The 15,649-nt window shown below is 38.7% G+C and overlaps 1 protein-coding gene across 2 annotated transcripts in view; it reads right to left on the reverse strand.

The window, feature by feature from the left end:
- Positions 1–1,206: 1,206 nt before the first annotated feature.
- Positions 1,207–15,649, reverse strand: part of COLEC10 (collectin subfamily member 10) — a 531,893-nt gene continuing 517,450 nt past the window's right edge. Inside the window, exons 14-16 of one of the 2 annotated variants that reach the window (XM_069601094.1) lie at positions 9,824–9,877; positions 7,981–8,076; positions 1,207–5,565 (exon numbers count right to left, since the gene is read on the reverse strand). In XM_069601094.1, the coding sequence (XP_069457195.1) occupies positions 5,174–5,565; positions 7,981–8,076; positions 9,824–9,877 (542 nt within the window). In that variant the 3' untranslated portion in view covers positions 1,207–5,173. The remainder of the gene's footprint in view (positions 5,566–7,980; positions 8,077–9,823; positions 9,878–15,649) is intronic. The other variant, XM_069601096.1, reaches the window with a different exon arrangement.

Genomic DNA, 15,649 nt, shown 5'->3' on the forward strand with positions numbered 1-15,649 from the left:
GGAAATCTGATCTGTCTCATTTTCATGGTGTCTCTAGCCCTCATATCATAGTAAAAGCTCCTTAAGAGTATTTGGTGAATTAATAAGTTAGTGAGCTCTATACTCCACCTAAGTCGATTGTTCACCATGTATGTTTTAACACATCTGGACTTCATCCCACTGGCATTGGACACCTGCCTTGAACCCACTCAATTAGGTGTTACCAAACCACTGACATAGCCTCTTCCCTTGGGCTTTAACCCTGTCCACCACATACCTTCTGCTAAACTGGGTTGGCCAAGAAGCTCATTCAGGGTTTTTGTAACATCTTACAGAAAAACCCAAAAGAACTATTTAGCCAGTCCAATAAATAGATTATTTATAATTGAAATGCTCACATGATTTTGAATCTCAGGTCTACTCTTTATCTGTGCCTCTAATGCCTCACCAACAAAATCTAAATTCACTGAGTGTAGGGCATAACATCTAGGTTTAGAGAAATGTGCAAAACTTGATATTCACCTTAGTAACCAGTGCCACAGTGAGCAGTTCTCCTGCCCTGATTTGTATTTTCATTAAGAGACTGCCCTAGCTTGTCTCAGGGCCAGGCCTTTCAGAGTTATAAACAGCAGAAAGACAGATGGACATCAGAGGGAAGTATTTTAGTTCACTGTAAGAAAAAGAATTCAGATGGGGTTAGCAAATTACTAAAACCCTTCGGATATGGACTTTATGGCCATCTGTTGGGGGGTAGTAAAAGAAAGTCTCATATAAAAAATGTATGTATACCGTAACTGTGGCAACTGCAGTGGGTACTGCTACTTTGTTAACTTTTCTTATTCCATAGATGTTTTACATCTCCAGGTATGCAATCCAGAGAGCTGAAAATTAATTGGTTAATAACAATCAAAGCAGTTCATATTTGGGCAACATACATCTTAGCAGGAAAAAATACATTTTTTAATACCAGTATTTTTATGGGTGAATTATCCAAAGTGTAATCAATGTTTGTTATATGTGTACACAGGATGTATACCTTTTTATTGTGTTTAGGCGATGACTCTGTACATAAGCTCTTTCCTCTTGCCTAGTTATAAGAATGTGTTGCTTTGAGAAGGCAGCATTGTGCATCTGTAAATAAATTTTTAATTTTCATCCCCTGGAACCTTTGTGTCATCCTTGGGAAATGCCCGGCTATATTCCTAAAAAGTTGAATAAACAGTTAACTTTTGAGAATGAAATTTATTTTAAATGCTATTTAAGGAAATGCTCTACTGAATTATTTTATGGGACAAATAGTTACTTGCTCATTTTATATTTTTATATTGGAGTATAGCCAATTAACAACGTTGTGACAGTTCAGGTGAACAGCAAAGAGACTCAGCCATACATATACATGTATCCATTCTCCCCCAAGCTCCTCTCTCATTCTGGGTGCCACATAACTTGAGCAGAGTTCCCTTTGCTATACAGTAAGTAGGTCCTTGTTGGTTATCCATTTTAAATAGAGCATTGTGTATCTGTCCACCCCAAACTCCCTAACTGTCCCTCCCCCTATCCTTTCCCCACCCTGGCAACCATAAGTTCATTCTCTAAGTCCGTCAGGCTGTTTCTATTTTCTAAATACATTTGTATCACGCCTTTAATATATTTGTTTTGCTTTCCCTATAGCTATCCCTGTAAGTTATCCGCAAGACTATCGTGATGCTGCCCTGTCTCCTCTTCAACATGGATGATATGTGTAGACATTCTCAGATTTAAAGAGCATCCTGCGAGGACCATATTTGTAACACATATTTCTGAATTCCCAGCATCTCTGTTAATTAGCCCTGATCTTTAACTTTGGAAAGTAATCAAGAGAGATTATCTGAGCCTCTGTTATCACAAGAGAATCATGGATGAAATTCCATTCAAAATAAGAGTAAAATCAGGAGAGAACACTGGATTGAGACTTTAATCAGCAGGCTGGAGTTCTGCTTTTCTCACATATTAATTTTGGTAAATTGCTTAGCTTCCCTGGACCTCAGCATTCTCTTTGGGAAGATGGCATTAAAAATGTCTGCCCTTCATACTTAGAGTTTATCAGGATTACTTGGAAAATAAATATGTGAGGGCATAAATACGTGAAACAAAGTAAGTTTCACTGCAAATCTAATCAAGTGCATGGTGTCTTCGAAATTTCTCCCAGGCAAGATTGCAGGATAAATCCTATTCACTGAAACTCTGTCATCTTCTTTTGGAAACATTGGCAGCAAAGATGAGTCATTAAGAGAAATGTTGTTATTATTACAAAGATCATAAGAGAAATAAGAATAGCGTTGACAGTACACATAATTAATATTCACACTTAGGGGAGCTTAGAACAACTCAGAATATGGGTCCCAATGTGAGCTGCCTGTCGGCAATGTTTGGTGTCTGTTCTCTCTCTATTTTCTCATCCTGCAAGTCATCCCTGGTGGATCATTCGGTAGAGAGTCTGCCTGCAATACAGGAGACCCAGGTTTGATCCCTGGGTCAGGAAGATCCCCTGGAGGAGGACATGGCAACCCACTCCAGTATTCTTGCCTGGAGAATCCCATGGACAGAGAAGCCTGCCGGGCTACATAGTCCATGGGTGTCACACGAGTTGGACTCAACTTAGCGAATAAACCTACCTACCAAAGTATTTTTAGACTCTTGTTCCTCGAGCTCTTGGCTGGCATTCTACCCAAGGATCCTGACTTTGATCTGATGTCTTGCTTTGTAATTCTGATTTAATTGCTCTGCCTTTAAAATATGCCATATTCTCAAAAGTCTGAATCCATAACTAGTTGATTAACCTGATGAATGATAAACATTGACCAAATTCCTGTTATTGAGCTGAACTGAATGTGGTATAAATGGCTGGCCTTAACTTTGGAGCTGAATTGAACGTGGTATAAATGGGAGACCTTGACTTTGACATCACTGTGTCCTAATGACCTACTATATAGTTAGAACCTTCAGAACTTTTGTTCAGAGGTGAGAAGGTCTGTTTTATATGGCTTAGAATTTAGATTAAGAATCATGAGTTACCAACTTTTAAAAATAGACAACTATCTCACAAATTTCCAGCTTTCTGACTTCTCTTAAATATCAGATCATGTAGTGGCACTGGGTCCTTCATGGCAAAAATAGCAACGACTAAGAAGCAGCTGATTTCTTTAGGAGGGCAATCTGTGTTCAGTGCATCAGGGTCCCCTCCTGTACCACTTCATTTATTTATGTCATCTGTGTGGCCCCTGTAGGACCTGAGTTTGTGACCCTTGAAACATTCACGGAAATAACCTAATTAAATCCATTCTCATAACCAGTTAGTCATGGGTGAAATCATGAACAGATGGTTTAAGGTGAACATATGTTGTTGATCTGTTTCTCTTACTTCATTAACTGTTTTGCCAGCATTTTAAACAGTCTAATTGTATGTCACAAACTATAACTGGAGCAGCAGTTTACAAGGGGATAATCTAGGGTTTGGCTGAACTTTTATTTTTAAATTTCAAATGAGAGCTGCTTTGAGGTTTGATCTGCAGTTCAAAGTAGAATTTTACCAGTTTAGTATTATAATATAGGTGAGTCTTAGGCATGCTCCAAATGCCATACTTGACACATTGTTGTGATGTCATAGGAGAAATGTCATAGGAAATGACATCATAGGAAATGACATCTTATGATATCACAGGAAAGCACCACTGATGTGAGATTTTTGCAACATACAGTTACACAGAATAAAGCACCTGCCATGAAATGTCACCATGAGTGATATATTAGAGGCAGACAAAGACCTTAGAGACATGATGTTAGTAGCACTGTGAAGTTTCCAGAGTTCTCTGAAGGCTTCACAAACTCCCTCCTTCTCCATGCCCAAGAGAAGGAAAGTTGCTATGGATAAACCTAAGATGAGGAAAAAATGGAGACATATTAATAGAAGGAGGTCATCTTAGCACGAGATTATAAAGAATATTGTTTGGGAACTAACCTTTTCTCTTTGGGGAGGGTTCTTTTTTGGGCGGGGCTGTACAGTTGTTTTGCAATGTTGTGTTAGTTTTCGCTATACCACCAAGTGCATCAGCTATACGTATACATATATCCCCCACCGTTTGGAACCTCCTCCCTCTCCCCCATCACCTTTCCAGGTCGCCGCAGGGCACCGCGCCGCAGGGCACCGCGCCGCAGGGCACCGCGCCGCAGGGCACCGCGCCGCAGGGCACCGCGCTGAGCTCCCTGTACTACACAGCTGCTTCCCGCCAGCTCTATGTTCTGCACATGGCACTGCAGATACGCCAGTCCACATCTCCCAATCCACCCTCACTCCCTCTTCCCCACTTCCGCATGACTGCTCACCGCATCTGCATCTCTACTCCTGCCCTACAAATAGGTTCATCTGTACCATTTTCCTAGATTCCACATACGTGCATTAATATACAATGTTTGTTTCTCTTTTCATCTTTTCAATTTCTAGAGTTCCCTTTTCCTCAGATCAGAGGGTTAATATCTGGAGGCCTGGGATTAAATTGTCTGTGTACAGAAAGGTGGCCCCTGTTTGGTATACTTCAGTGAAGGCTGTCAATCAGAAGCATAAATTTTAACTACATGATTCCATATGGCCTAGAATCGGTGGCTAGGCTAGAAGGTCCTCATATGGAGGTTCAAGGTTAAAGTGTTTCTATGTCTGTGCAAACAGAGGACCTTGCAAGCGTGGCTATGGCCATGGTGGGTGACTGGCCAAAGAACTGGGGACCTTGGATTCAAAGACAGATAACACCTTGACATTACCTTCTCGTATATCTGGCTTTGAGCCTAGTCATCAATCCACTGTCCAATTCATCATTCACTGGGCCATACAGACAGTGGTTTAGGGCCTTGGAAAGAGTCAACAGAGCAAATATCAAGAGAGCATTCCATTTGAGAAGTAGACAAGCATCTCCTATACAACAAGTGATTCAAGTTCTCTCTTGGGACCCCTAACCTGGTGAGCTATTGAATCAATAACATACCATTTATGAAAATGATCAAAATCATCGTGGATAAGCATGGTGATGAAGATTCCAAAATTTAGTCTGGCATTTCTCACTTGCCTGGAGTCAGAATGAATTTAGTGTAATTAGAAAAGGATGGATAAAAATAACAGCGGCGATAGTCACAGGGAAATGACGAATGTGTAGGGAGAGGGAAGTTACTTTTTCTTCTTGATGAATTCACAGACAAAGTACATGGTAAGATGGCACTCGGTGTCATTCCATCTCCCTGAGCTCAGCATCTCCACACAGTCCTCGTGGCCATAGGGGTCGCTGGGCTCACCCTCCTTCCAGTTGCTGTAGTTCTGCAGGGGAGTGTTATCTGTGAACACATACTGACCCTCCCTCTCAAGGTCGTTCACCCCGATGAACACCCGGAAGAAGCCACTCTTGGAGACGTAGTCAGCCAGCAGTGTGTTGGCAGCTTCGTCCTTGGGCATGGCCAGCATTCCCCCCCGGGCGCGGCAGTGGGTCAGGGATTCCCTGTAGCTCTTCTCCTCCTGCACGAGGTAGTAGAATTTCTCTTCGGTTTCCCTAATCCCTGCTATGACTTCGCAGTGAGGAAAAGAAGAAGGTGATTATCTGTCTCAAACAGAGAGAAGCCAAATGTATAATATCGCTAGATTTAAATTAATTTATTCAAGATTTAACTATTCTTTTGCCTATCATGAGTTAGGCACTGCTTCAGTGTTTTGTCCACCTTTGTCGCTGTCTGATGGAGAACCAACTCCTGTCATTGGCCCTCCCCTGTCTTTCCTCCTTTACTTCCCACACAATGTGAAGCAGAGAGCTGTTTGGACACAGATGCATTATATGAACTGCCACCCAGCTCATCTCAGACACTTTTTCCCCCCTCTAGTGTACGCTTTTGCCACCCTTACAGTTCCATGAGCACTCCCTTCTCTCTTCCCCTTCCATGCCTTTCATGCCTGGAAAGTCTTCTTAGTGCTTTATCTGGCAAATTCCTACCCATCCTTCAGATTTCAGTCAAAATGCTTTCTCCTATAAGAGCCTTTCCAATGCCCCTGGACAGAGACAGGCGCTGTTGCGCTTTCTCCCCTGCTTCCAGGGACCCCTTCACTTCATAGCACTTGACACATTTTAGCCTAATTGTGTATCTCTTGAGCTTGTGAACATCTTAAGGCCCAAGACCATGTCCTTGTCACTCTGTAGTCTCAGTGCCTGCAACAGTGCAGGATAGTGGTAAAGGCTTATTGGACTGATACAGAAATAATACAGAATTTCATCTACTTCTGGCCAGATTCCCAGACTATGAATATGTGCATCAATTTAGATGGTCTATACTTCACTCCTGGACTGCAAGGAGATCAAATCAGTCAATCCTAAAGGAAATCAGTCCTGAATATTCATTGGAAGGACTGATGCTGAAGCTGAAGCTCTAATACTTTGACCACCTGATGTGAAGAGCTGACTCGTTGGAAAAGACCCTGATGCTGGGAAAGATTGAAGACAAGAGGAGAAGCAGGCCATAGAGAATGAGATGGTTGGATGATATCAATGAACCCATGGACGTGAATTTGCACAAGCTCCAGGGAATAGTGAAGGACAGGGAAGACTGGTGTGCTGCAGTCCATGGGGTCACAAGGAATTGGACAGGACTTAGCAAACTGAACAACACATGTTTCACTTCAAGTATATAAAGTAGACTGAGCTTCTGAGTAAGATTCAAGACAGAACTGGGGAGTCAGTATCATCCCAAGATCATAATACGCTATATATGTTTTGGGCTTTTCAGTCCAAACACACACACATATATATGTATATATATATTTCAGGGCCTATAAGTTTAAATTTATAAATAAAATTATGAGTACTCAAATGTTAAGAACTATAGCGCTATGTTAAACTTCTGGAGTTTGGTTTATTCATTGGGGTCGAAGTCACGTCAGAGGCAGCATCTGTACAGGTTATAACCAGAGTTATAACTGAGGGTTAATTAACATCAAGCCTTTGCTATGCCTCTAGTATTACAAGATGAGGATGGACACAAGATAGCATTTGTGTGCCTCTACTCATGTAAATAAATATGACTGGATTATAACATTTCTGTACCATTGTACGGAAAACCTCGGATGAACTTTTTGGCCAACCCAATAAATAAAAGTACAACAAAGTGCAAGTAATTGTAACAGCAACTAGAACAGCTCCCTGATTCATACTGTCTCAGGAGAGAGCACAGAAGCCCCACTTTAAGGGTTTTACTGCTAACCATCCCAGGGAAATACGAGAGAAAACAAAAATGGCTAACATGGACTATTGCCCAGTTTAGAGAAATGCATAAGGAGTCAGTGAAACTTGTATTCAAATCTTTCCTCCACTGCTCATTAGCATGTATCTATGGGCAAGGTAATCTCTCTAAACTTCACTCTAATCATGAAAATTAGTATTATTGCAAGTAATCAACAAAGCAACTACTGTTTTCATTATGATTTTTGTCTTTTAAGATGCTGGTTGTTGGGCTCTTGTTATCTCATTTTTCTTAAGGCCCAGCTACTCAAACTCTGCCTTTTCTCCCTTCCCCTCTCTCACTAAGATCCCCTTTCATACCGATAGGAATGCACACATGTATGTCCACAGGACCTGAAGTATACTAGAGTAAGTGGATAATCAGGATTCTAGGAGATCTATAAGGTGGTGGCACTATCTCAATCATCCTTTGCCCAAACTAAGTTAGTTTCTGCTAGGGATATTGGAATTGCAGTGGTTTGTTTGTTTTTGTTTCTTTAAAAAATAGATTATTTTATTTTTAAATTTGTGTTTATTTATTTATTTAGGTCATATGACATTCAAGATCTTGGTTCCTCAGCCAGAGAAACAAACCATGCCCCCTACAATGGAAGGGAAGAGCCCTAACCACTAGACAGCCAGGAAAATCCAAGAATTGCCATGTTGAAAGAGATAGATCCATGGATAAACAGCACAAAGCAAACGAGAATAGACTCACCATTCTTAACAAACTTCATTGAAGTCTTAAGGCGGGCCACACTGATGTCTAGTTGTCCAACAACTTTTCGGTATCTTCCACAATCACAAACAGTACCTTTTAAATGACAAAGCTGTCAATTCACGTTGATGCCCATGAAGAATGGATAAGAAAGGCAATTGCTCTCTTCCTAATATCTACTGTCTTTTTCTAGTCTAGCTATGTCTTTCTGTGTATGGCGATGCTTTTCATCTTTTATTAAAGACAAGGTTTCCAATATACAGGAATTCTGAATATATCTTTTACAATAATTTGAAGGAGTTAACAGAGAGTTCTAAACCAGTTTTTTTTAAAAGAACAGTAAATATGACAAACCCCTGCTCACATATTGGGAACCATTTGGCATTTTTGTTGAACACAGAATGTACCTCTACAGTCTCAGAATAAAATCTTTACAGCATTTTAAAAACATATTTCTAGTTTTCTCTTGTGTTACTGTATTGATAGCTGGGAGAAACCTTTCATGACGAAATTAATGTTAATTCTGATTATCCATTTGGAGTATGGCTTAATGTTTCAAGGACTAAGTTTAAATCTTGTGACTAGATTCATCTTATAACTTTAAGAGCAAGTTGTCCCATTTGTGGATTAACTATGATTTTAATTTCTGCCACTAATTCCCCTTCACTCATTTACCTTTTCAATCATCTACTGATAAAGCGGCAGAGAAAAAGCTGTAAGGAAAATGATGTAAAGTTCAAATGCTTCTTTTTTCCTATTTAAAGGATGCTTCATGTCAAGATTTCCATTTGCTTTTTTCTCTGATGGTTGAAAAGCAAAATGAATTTTACTAGCCAAAGGGGGAAAAAAATCTGTGGCTTTATTTATCCATTTTCACAGTTAAATATAAGGAATTTAAGATAGTTCTTAGAATTAGGCTTCTCTACATCTTCATGGATAAGAGCTTCCCAGGGGGCTCAGTGGTAGAGAATCCACTTGCCAATGAAGGAGATGCAAGAGATGCAGGTTTGATCCCTTGGGTTGGGAAGATCCCCTGGAGGAGGAAATGGTAACCCACTCCAGTATTCTTGCTGGAAAAATCCCGTGGACAGAGAAGCTTGGCAGGCTACAGTCCATGGGGTCACAAAGAGTCTGATACGACTGAGCAACTAAGCGCACATGCACTCACACCTTTATGGATAGAAATAATTGAAGCTCACCAAGAATGAGCTACTTTCTTTCCCTGCATCGAGCACTGGAAAGAGTCCTCTTCTCAGTATCAGGGAGAGGTTTCCGGGCCACTGACGCATATTCTGTAGCTGCCAGGACTCTCTCCATCAGGCCAGTTTGCAGGTGACAAAATGCTTGGCCAGCGTTTGGTTGAGACTCTGGTGAAAGGCTGAACCTATTGCTGGTCCTATTGCTGAGGCCCTTGTGGATTTTCCTCTTGGTCTAGGGGCATGAGGGCTGCTTCCTGATGCACGAGATTTGCTACATCAAGCAAGCATGGCAGAAGTGGAATGAACCACCTTCCTTCCACCCGTTCCTTAGGGCCTGAAAAGTCATCACTAGAGACAGAGCAGAATTTCCTTCCTTCCTTTCCTCTGGCCCAAGGAAAAGGAGGTTAATCACACTGAACAGACTATTGTTCTTCTATTAAATATATTTATTTTTGAGACAAATAGTTTTGTAATGATGTTAAAAATTAAAAAGAAAAGCAACCTGAATATCTATCAACAGAGGAATGGATAAAGAAGACATGGCTGGTTCATTTTGCTGTACAGTAGAAACTAACACAACATTGTAAAGCAGCCACACTACAATAAAAACTGATTTAAAAAAGAAAAAAATGAGCATGTTATACCTGCTTTGCCTTTTCCCCCAGGTATTCCAGGCAAACCCTTTTCCCCTTTGTCACCTGAAGAAAAACAATAGCCATGAAAAGAACAACTAAATAAAATAGTACTATTAATGAGTAGAATTAAATGCATAAAACATAATGAAATGTGATTATATCAGGCAGAAAATATATTACATACCTAAAATAAGAAGAAAGAGGTTTTAAACTTCGTTTGTAATATCTCCAAATAACATTTACTAATATTATAAAAATAATTTGGTTTTGAGTTCGCTGCACAGGTATAACTAATCAAACAAGTCATAATTTAATTAGATGGAATACAGAATTCCAGCGGAACATATAAACATTTAATTTTGTGTCATTTATCCCACGAACATGTTTTTATGATGTGGCCTTCTAGGCACAGCTAACACAATATTCTGCATGTTTTTAATTTTTAAAGTTCTGTTGCTTTACATATCTGAATCAATTGATTAGCATAACGCAGTGTCTGGGTATTTATTATAATATGCCCCTAAATTCTTCCATGTGGCTTTGCCCTTGGATTTTCAAAAACATGTATTGTGCCTTTTCAATTTAATTCAACAAATACATACTATTTACTTACTCTATGAAAGACAAAACATTTGCTTGGTACTTTGAAAAGATATAAAGAGAGATAAGATTAAACTTTTGGCTTGAAAGAGTTTATGCTTATTGGAAGAGATGTGAAGTATGCAAATACTGATAATATAAAGTTGTGTCAAAAATATTATTCTGAAATATCAACCTTGATAATTTTCCTTTCTGTTCTTTTCTGTATGTGACCTTTTTCTTAGTCAGAGACATCAACAAAATAAATTTGAGAATCAGAATTGTTAAAGCAGAGAGAAAAAAAAGTTGACTCTTTTCAACTTCAAAATAGGCTCTTGAAGTCCACATCAGACACAATAATTGAAAGCAAAAGCTTTTGATTTATAAGAGGAAATGTTTGGCTGAACTTTGGGGGAATCAAAAGAGAAGATCTTGATAGAAGTAAAATAGAGCTTATGCTTCAGTGGAGATCTGGAAAAAGAATAAGAAAAAATTCAGGGGGATAAATACAGGATGATAGTCATACAGGCTAAAGAAGAGTATGAGGTTTACTCTTGTAGGACAATGATATGGCTAGGAATTGGGTAAACAACGGAGGGGACAATGTAAAGGGGAATGGAGTCAGCACTGAGGTTCTGCCTAATTCCTTCCTTTCCCAACAAAAAGGGAAAACTCAAAGGATTCCCCATATTGCCTGTCCATTAGCTATTCTGTCTTTGCTGATCACTTTTCATTAAGAGTTCTGTGTGTGTTGGTCATTCATCATCCAGAAATTCATGCTGACCAGGGCACCAAGGATTTGCTGAGTATTTCCTAATTGGCCCACATGGATGCTTTTCTTTACAGCGATGCCAGACCTTCAGGAGCTCCCCAGATAAAAGGATAAAAGTTTGAGTATGCAGTGGAATGTCTCTGAACCTTGGGCTTAGATGAAATGAGACCATGGTGAAATCTATGACAATGGAATGTGATAAATATTGTAAGAGATACCATGAACAGGGATAACATACTCTGTCCAAAGTTAGAGGGAGCTGGTAGAGATAGTGCTCCAGCTGGAAGAATGGAGGAAGGCTCTCCTGAGGAGATGGTGCTGGAGTTTCAGCAGGTGGAGGTGGGAGCCAGGTGGTAGACTCCGTACAGCAGAGATGTAGTTGGGAAAGAAGCATAAAAGTATGCCAAGCATCCTGATAAGGAAGATTGATCTGGACACATCAGATCTGTGTCCTGAAAACTCCTCATTTCCCTTAAGTGTAAACTGGAAAAGATAAGACTAGATTTGAGACAATGTTAATGGAAGAAAGGGAATATATGTTTGCTGAGTGCCAATCATTTGTCAAGTATTGTTTGGATACTTTAGAGGTATTGTTATACGAAATCCAATCAGCTAGGTGCTATCATTATCTTTATTCTAACAACTGAAGAACTTGAGAGTCAGGAAGGCAAAATAAATGACTCAGGACATCCAACAATCCAAAGCAGTGCTGCTATTAAAACCCAACCACTTCTGACTCCCCAGTTTGTGGTACTTTTCAAATAATTTAACCAGCAATATAATGAAGGGAAGCAAAATCTTAATGTAAGTCTTATCATCACCAAAAACAATATGACTTGAAAGATCATATGAATCTGGCTTCATATTTTAATTTAAAAATAATTTATTTTCTTTATATGTGAATCTCTTTCAATTCAACATGAGTTGAAAACTGATTCTAATTCTGCTATGATCCTAGTTCTGGTCTAAGTCCAATAATAAACATTTTTAAAGTATACATAAAGTATTTGCTTTAGAAAATCATAGGCTTTTGGAGAACTTTGCTGGTAGTCCAGTGGTTGGGACTCCATGCTTTCACTGCTGAGGGTGCTGGTTCAATCCCTAGTTGAAGAAGTAGGATCCCACAAGCTGTGCAGCATGACCAAAATGCTAGGTTTTTAAGGAAAACAAAGCGCACATAAGAGGCCAAAGAGATGAGACACGAGCGCAATTACTCCCTAACAGAGAGAAATGAAAGAAATGCCTGGCAAGTATTCAGAGAAGGCAAAGATGACTGTGGATCAGAGTAGGAAAGGAAGGCTTCTTTGAAGCAGCAACCTTTAACTGGATATTAACAATGTGGAGAACAGATTCTTGAACTGATACATGGATTTTTTTTCTGAGAAGATGTAAGCACGGTGACTGCTATCCAGTATTTTGACATGAATTCCTTTCCTTTTTTTTTTAAAGATGGGAAAGTCAAAACAGTATGGTGAAGTGAAAAACCACAGAAGTCTGAACAACCAGGGTTTGAATGCTGACTCTGCGTCTTACTAGCTAAACATGGACCAGTTACTTAATTCCTTTAAATTTCCATTTCTTCATTTTTAAAGTCGAATGATGGTGCCTAAAGTCATAAGAAGGATAAATTAGACAATGTCATGGGATTAGGTCTGTGCTTGACTTTAGAGGGTATTTAACCAATGTTTGCTTCCACGTACTAAATCAGAGCTTCAGGAAAGGAAAGCATGCCAAGTAGTTAGCCAGTTCATGGTGGATGTGAGCTCATTGCGTCTATTTCCCCAAAATGAAATCTGGTTTAAAGCCACATATAAAAGTTAATTTTTGACCCATAAGTGAGAATACCTCTGTATTAACTGTCTTAAGGTTGAAGAATCAGAGGCTGCATGTAAACAAACAAAACACCATAATACTTTCACTGTAAAAGGATTATTGACCTTAAATAAAAGCATCTATTTTGCTATGAGATTGAATTTACCTATACTAAATCATCCTTTCCTATTCCTGAAATGAAATATTGACATCCAGAAAGCTATCTTCTCCATTCAAGTGATAACATTAAGGTCAGCCCAGAAAGTTGAGATTAATCTGAGTCAGTGAAAAATTTAGAAGGACCAGTGACAAAATAAGGACAATAAATTTCAAAGTACAGATTAAAGATGAAATTAATCCAGGTGAGCCAGAACATGGAACCTCCATTTTCAAAAATATTCCAGGACATGCTCATAAATTTTCAAGGCATATCTCTGGAGGAGAAAAAAACTTAGCCAGTGTTGAAAACTAATGTTGAGGGAAAGTAGTAGCTAACAGAAATAAAGAGTAGAAAAGAGAGTCACGTCATAGGAAATGACATATATCATTTATTTTTTCATTCTTACAGCAATAAACATTTAGAAAGTTTCTCCATTATAGTAGACATTAGAATAAAATGATTAAAAAGCAGGATTTCCCAAATAAAACTTATATGTATTTAAACAAATAGATCTGATATAGCTTCCATTCATTTCCTCCAGAAATTCATACCCTGTTGAATGACACAGACAAGTTAATAAGGCATAGTGGTAATAAAGTGATAGGTGTACTCTAGGTGCATAAGCATAAGAGTTTGAATAAGCAATCATCCTGAGAAAGATAAGGCTGGTTAACCCTATCCATTCCAGACTGCTGCTTCTCCAATGTTTGGAACTTCATCCATTTTGAGGCTCAGATAACCTAGTACAGTTTTCGACCTTCCCCTGTCTCTGTTGTTTACCATCCTCTCTTCAAGAGCAATCTAGTCTTATTCTATGGAAGGATTAAGACTTGGCTCAAAGTCATGAACTTCAACTCTCCTGGTAGGAGTCTCATCTAGATTTGACATATCTAAATCTAGGAAAGTTCAACATCTAGAATAATTCACTGAAAAATGAAGGTCTTGAATTCTGGATGTGTTCATTGCAATAACTTAGTCTCCCCCTCCTCTTCTGCTCATCTCCAGGGAAATACTTGAGATCTTAACCTTATATAATGTGATTGCATCTCAGAAATCTTGAAGTCCAACATCCCATACTCTAGTTACACCTTTCCATCCCTTAGCCATTTGTTAAGTGAAGCTGATATAACCAGAGGCAGATTCATGATGATTTTATCCAAAGCTTATACAATTTGAGGAGACTTTTTAAAAAAATACCAAATTCCAAATTGAAAAGTACTTATAAAAGTGAACACATTATAAGACAAGAAATTAGTCTAGGTTCGATATAGGATACAGGATGCTTGGGGCTGGTGCACTGGGATGACCCAGAGAGATGATATGGGGAGGGAGGTGGGAGGGGGTTTCAGGGTTGGGAACTCATGTACACCTGTGGTGGATTCATGTCAATGTATGGCAAAACCAATACAGTATTGTAAAGTGAAAAAAAAAAAAAGGAAAAGAAAAAAAAAAGAAAAGTAGTCAAGTGCAACACTACAAAATTCACTTAAAAATGTAACATTTTAATTAATAAATGGATTGTGTGCACCTATAATTGTTCTTTTCACATACAATGTGCCGTGTACGTTTGGCTGCATTCTTATTCATCCACTTGACCTAGCAATATTTATTGATAGACGTCTCATTTTCCATTCAAAAATATCACCTTTTCATAACTCAGGTTTGGGGTCTGTTTCTGCATTGTTTATTTCTTTCCACTGGTCTATTCGTATCTGCACTAAACATTATCTTAACTGTTTAGCTTTATAATAAATGCTTAAATTTATTAAACATTAATTTCTAACATTTATTTGATTTAAATCTTTCACTTTTGTTTTTATTTTTCAAGATAGTCTTTGGGTATCCATGGTCCTTTTCATTTCCATATAAATTTTGAATTGGTTTATCAGATACCAAGAGAACTACTTCTGGGATGTTAATTGAGAGAAGACTGAAACTACAGATCAAATTTGGGACAGCTTAACAAATATTGAGTCTCCCAGTCTATGAATGTAGCTTTACTTCCATCTCCTTAGATAATCTTTAATTTCTCTTATTATAATCATGTAGTGTTTGTTGTAGAGAGCTTATACATCTTTTGTTAGATTTATTTCTAGATATTTGCTATAATAAAGGGAATCTTTTTAATTCCAGTTTTTAGAATTGTTTCTAGTACTTAGAAACAAAAATTGATTTTTGTAAGTTAAAGCCCTGCCTGCATGTTTAGTTATGTCCGACTCCCACCAGGCTCCTCTGTCCCTGGGATTCTCGAAGCAAGGATCCTGGAGTGGGTTGTCATGCCCTCCTCCAGGGGATCTTTTTCACTAGGGATTGAACTTGCATCTCCTTCAGCTCCTGCATTGGCAGGCGGATTCTTACCATTGCGCTATCTTTAAAAAACAATACAAATAACTTATCTGTAGATTCTTTTGAATATCCTGGGTATGCTACATGATTAGGAAATAATCACCCTCTTATTTCTCCATTTCCAACTATTGTGATTCTTATCTCTTATTCTGGCATTTTTGCTCTG

The sequence above is a fragment of the Ovis canadensis genome, chromosome 9, assembly GCF_042477335.2.
Source record: "Ovis canadensis isolate MfBH-ARS-UI-01 breed Bighorn chromosome 9, ARS-UI_OviCan_v2, whole genome shotgun sequence".
Taxonomy (NCBI): domain Eukaryota; kingdom Metazoa; phylum Chordata; class Mammalia; order Artiodactyla; family Bovidae; genus Ovis; species Ovis canadensis.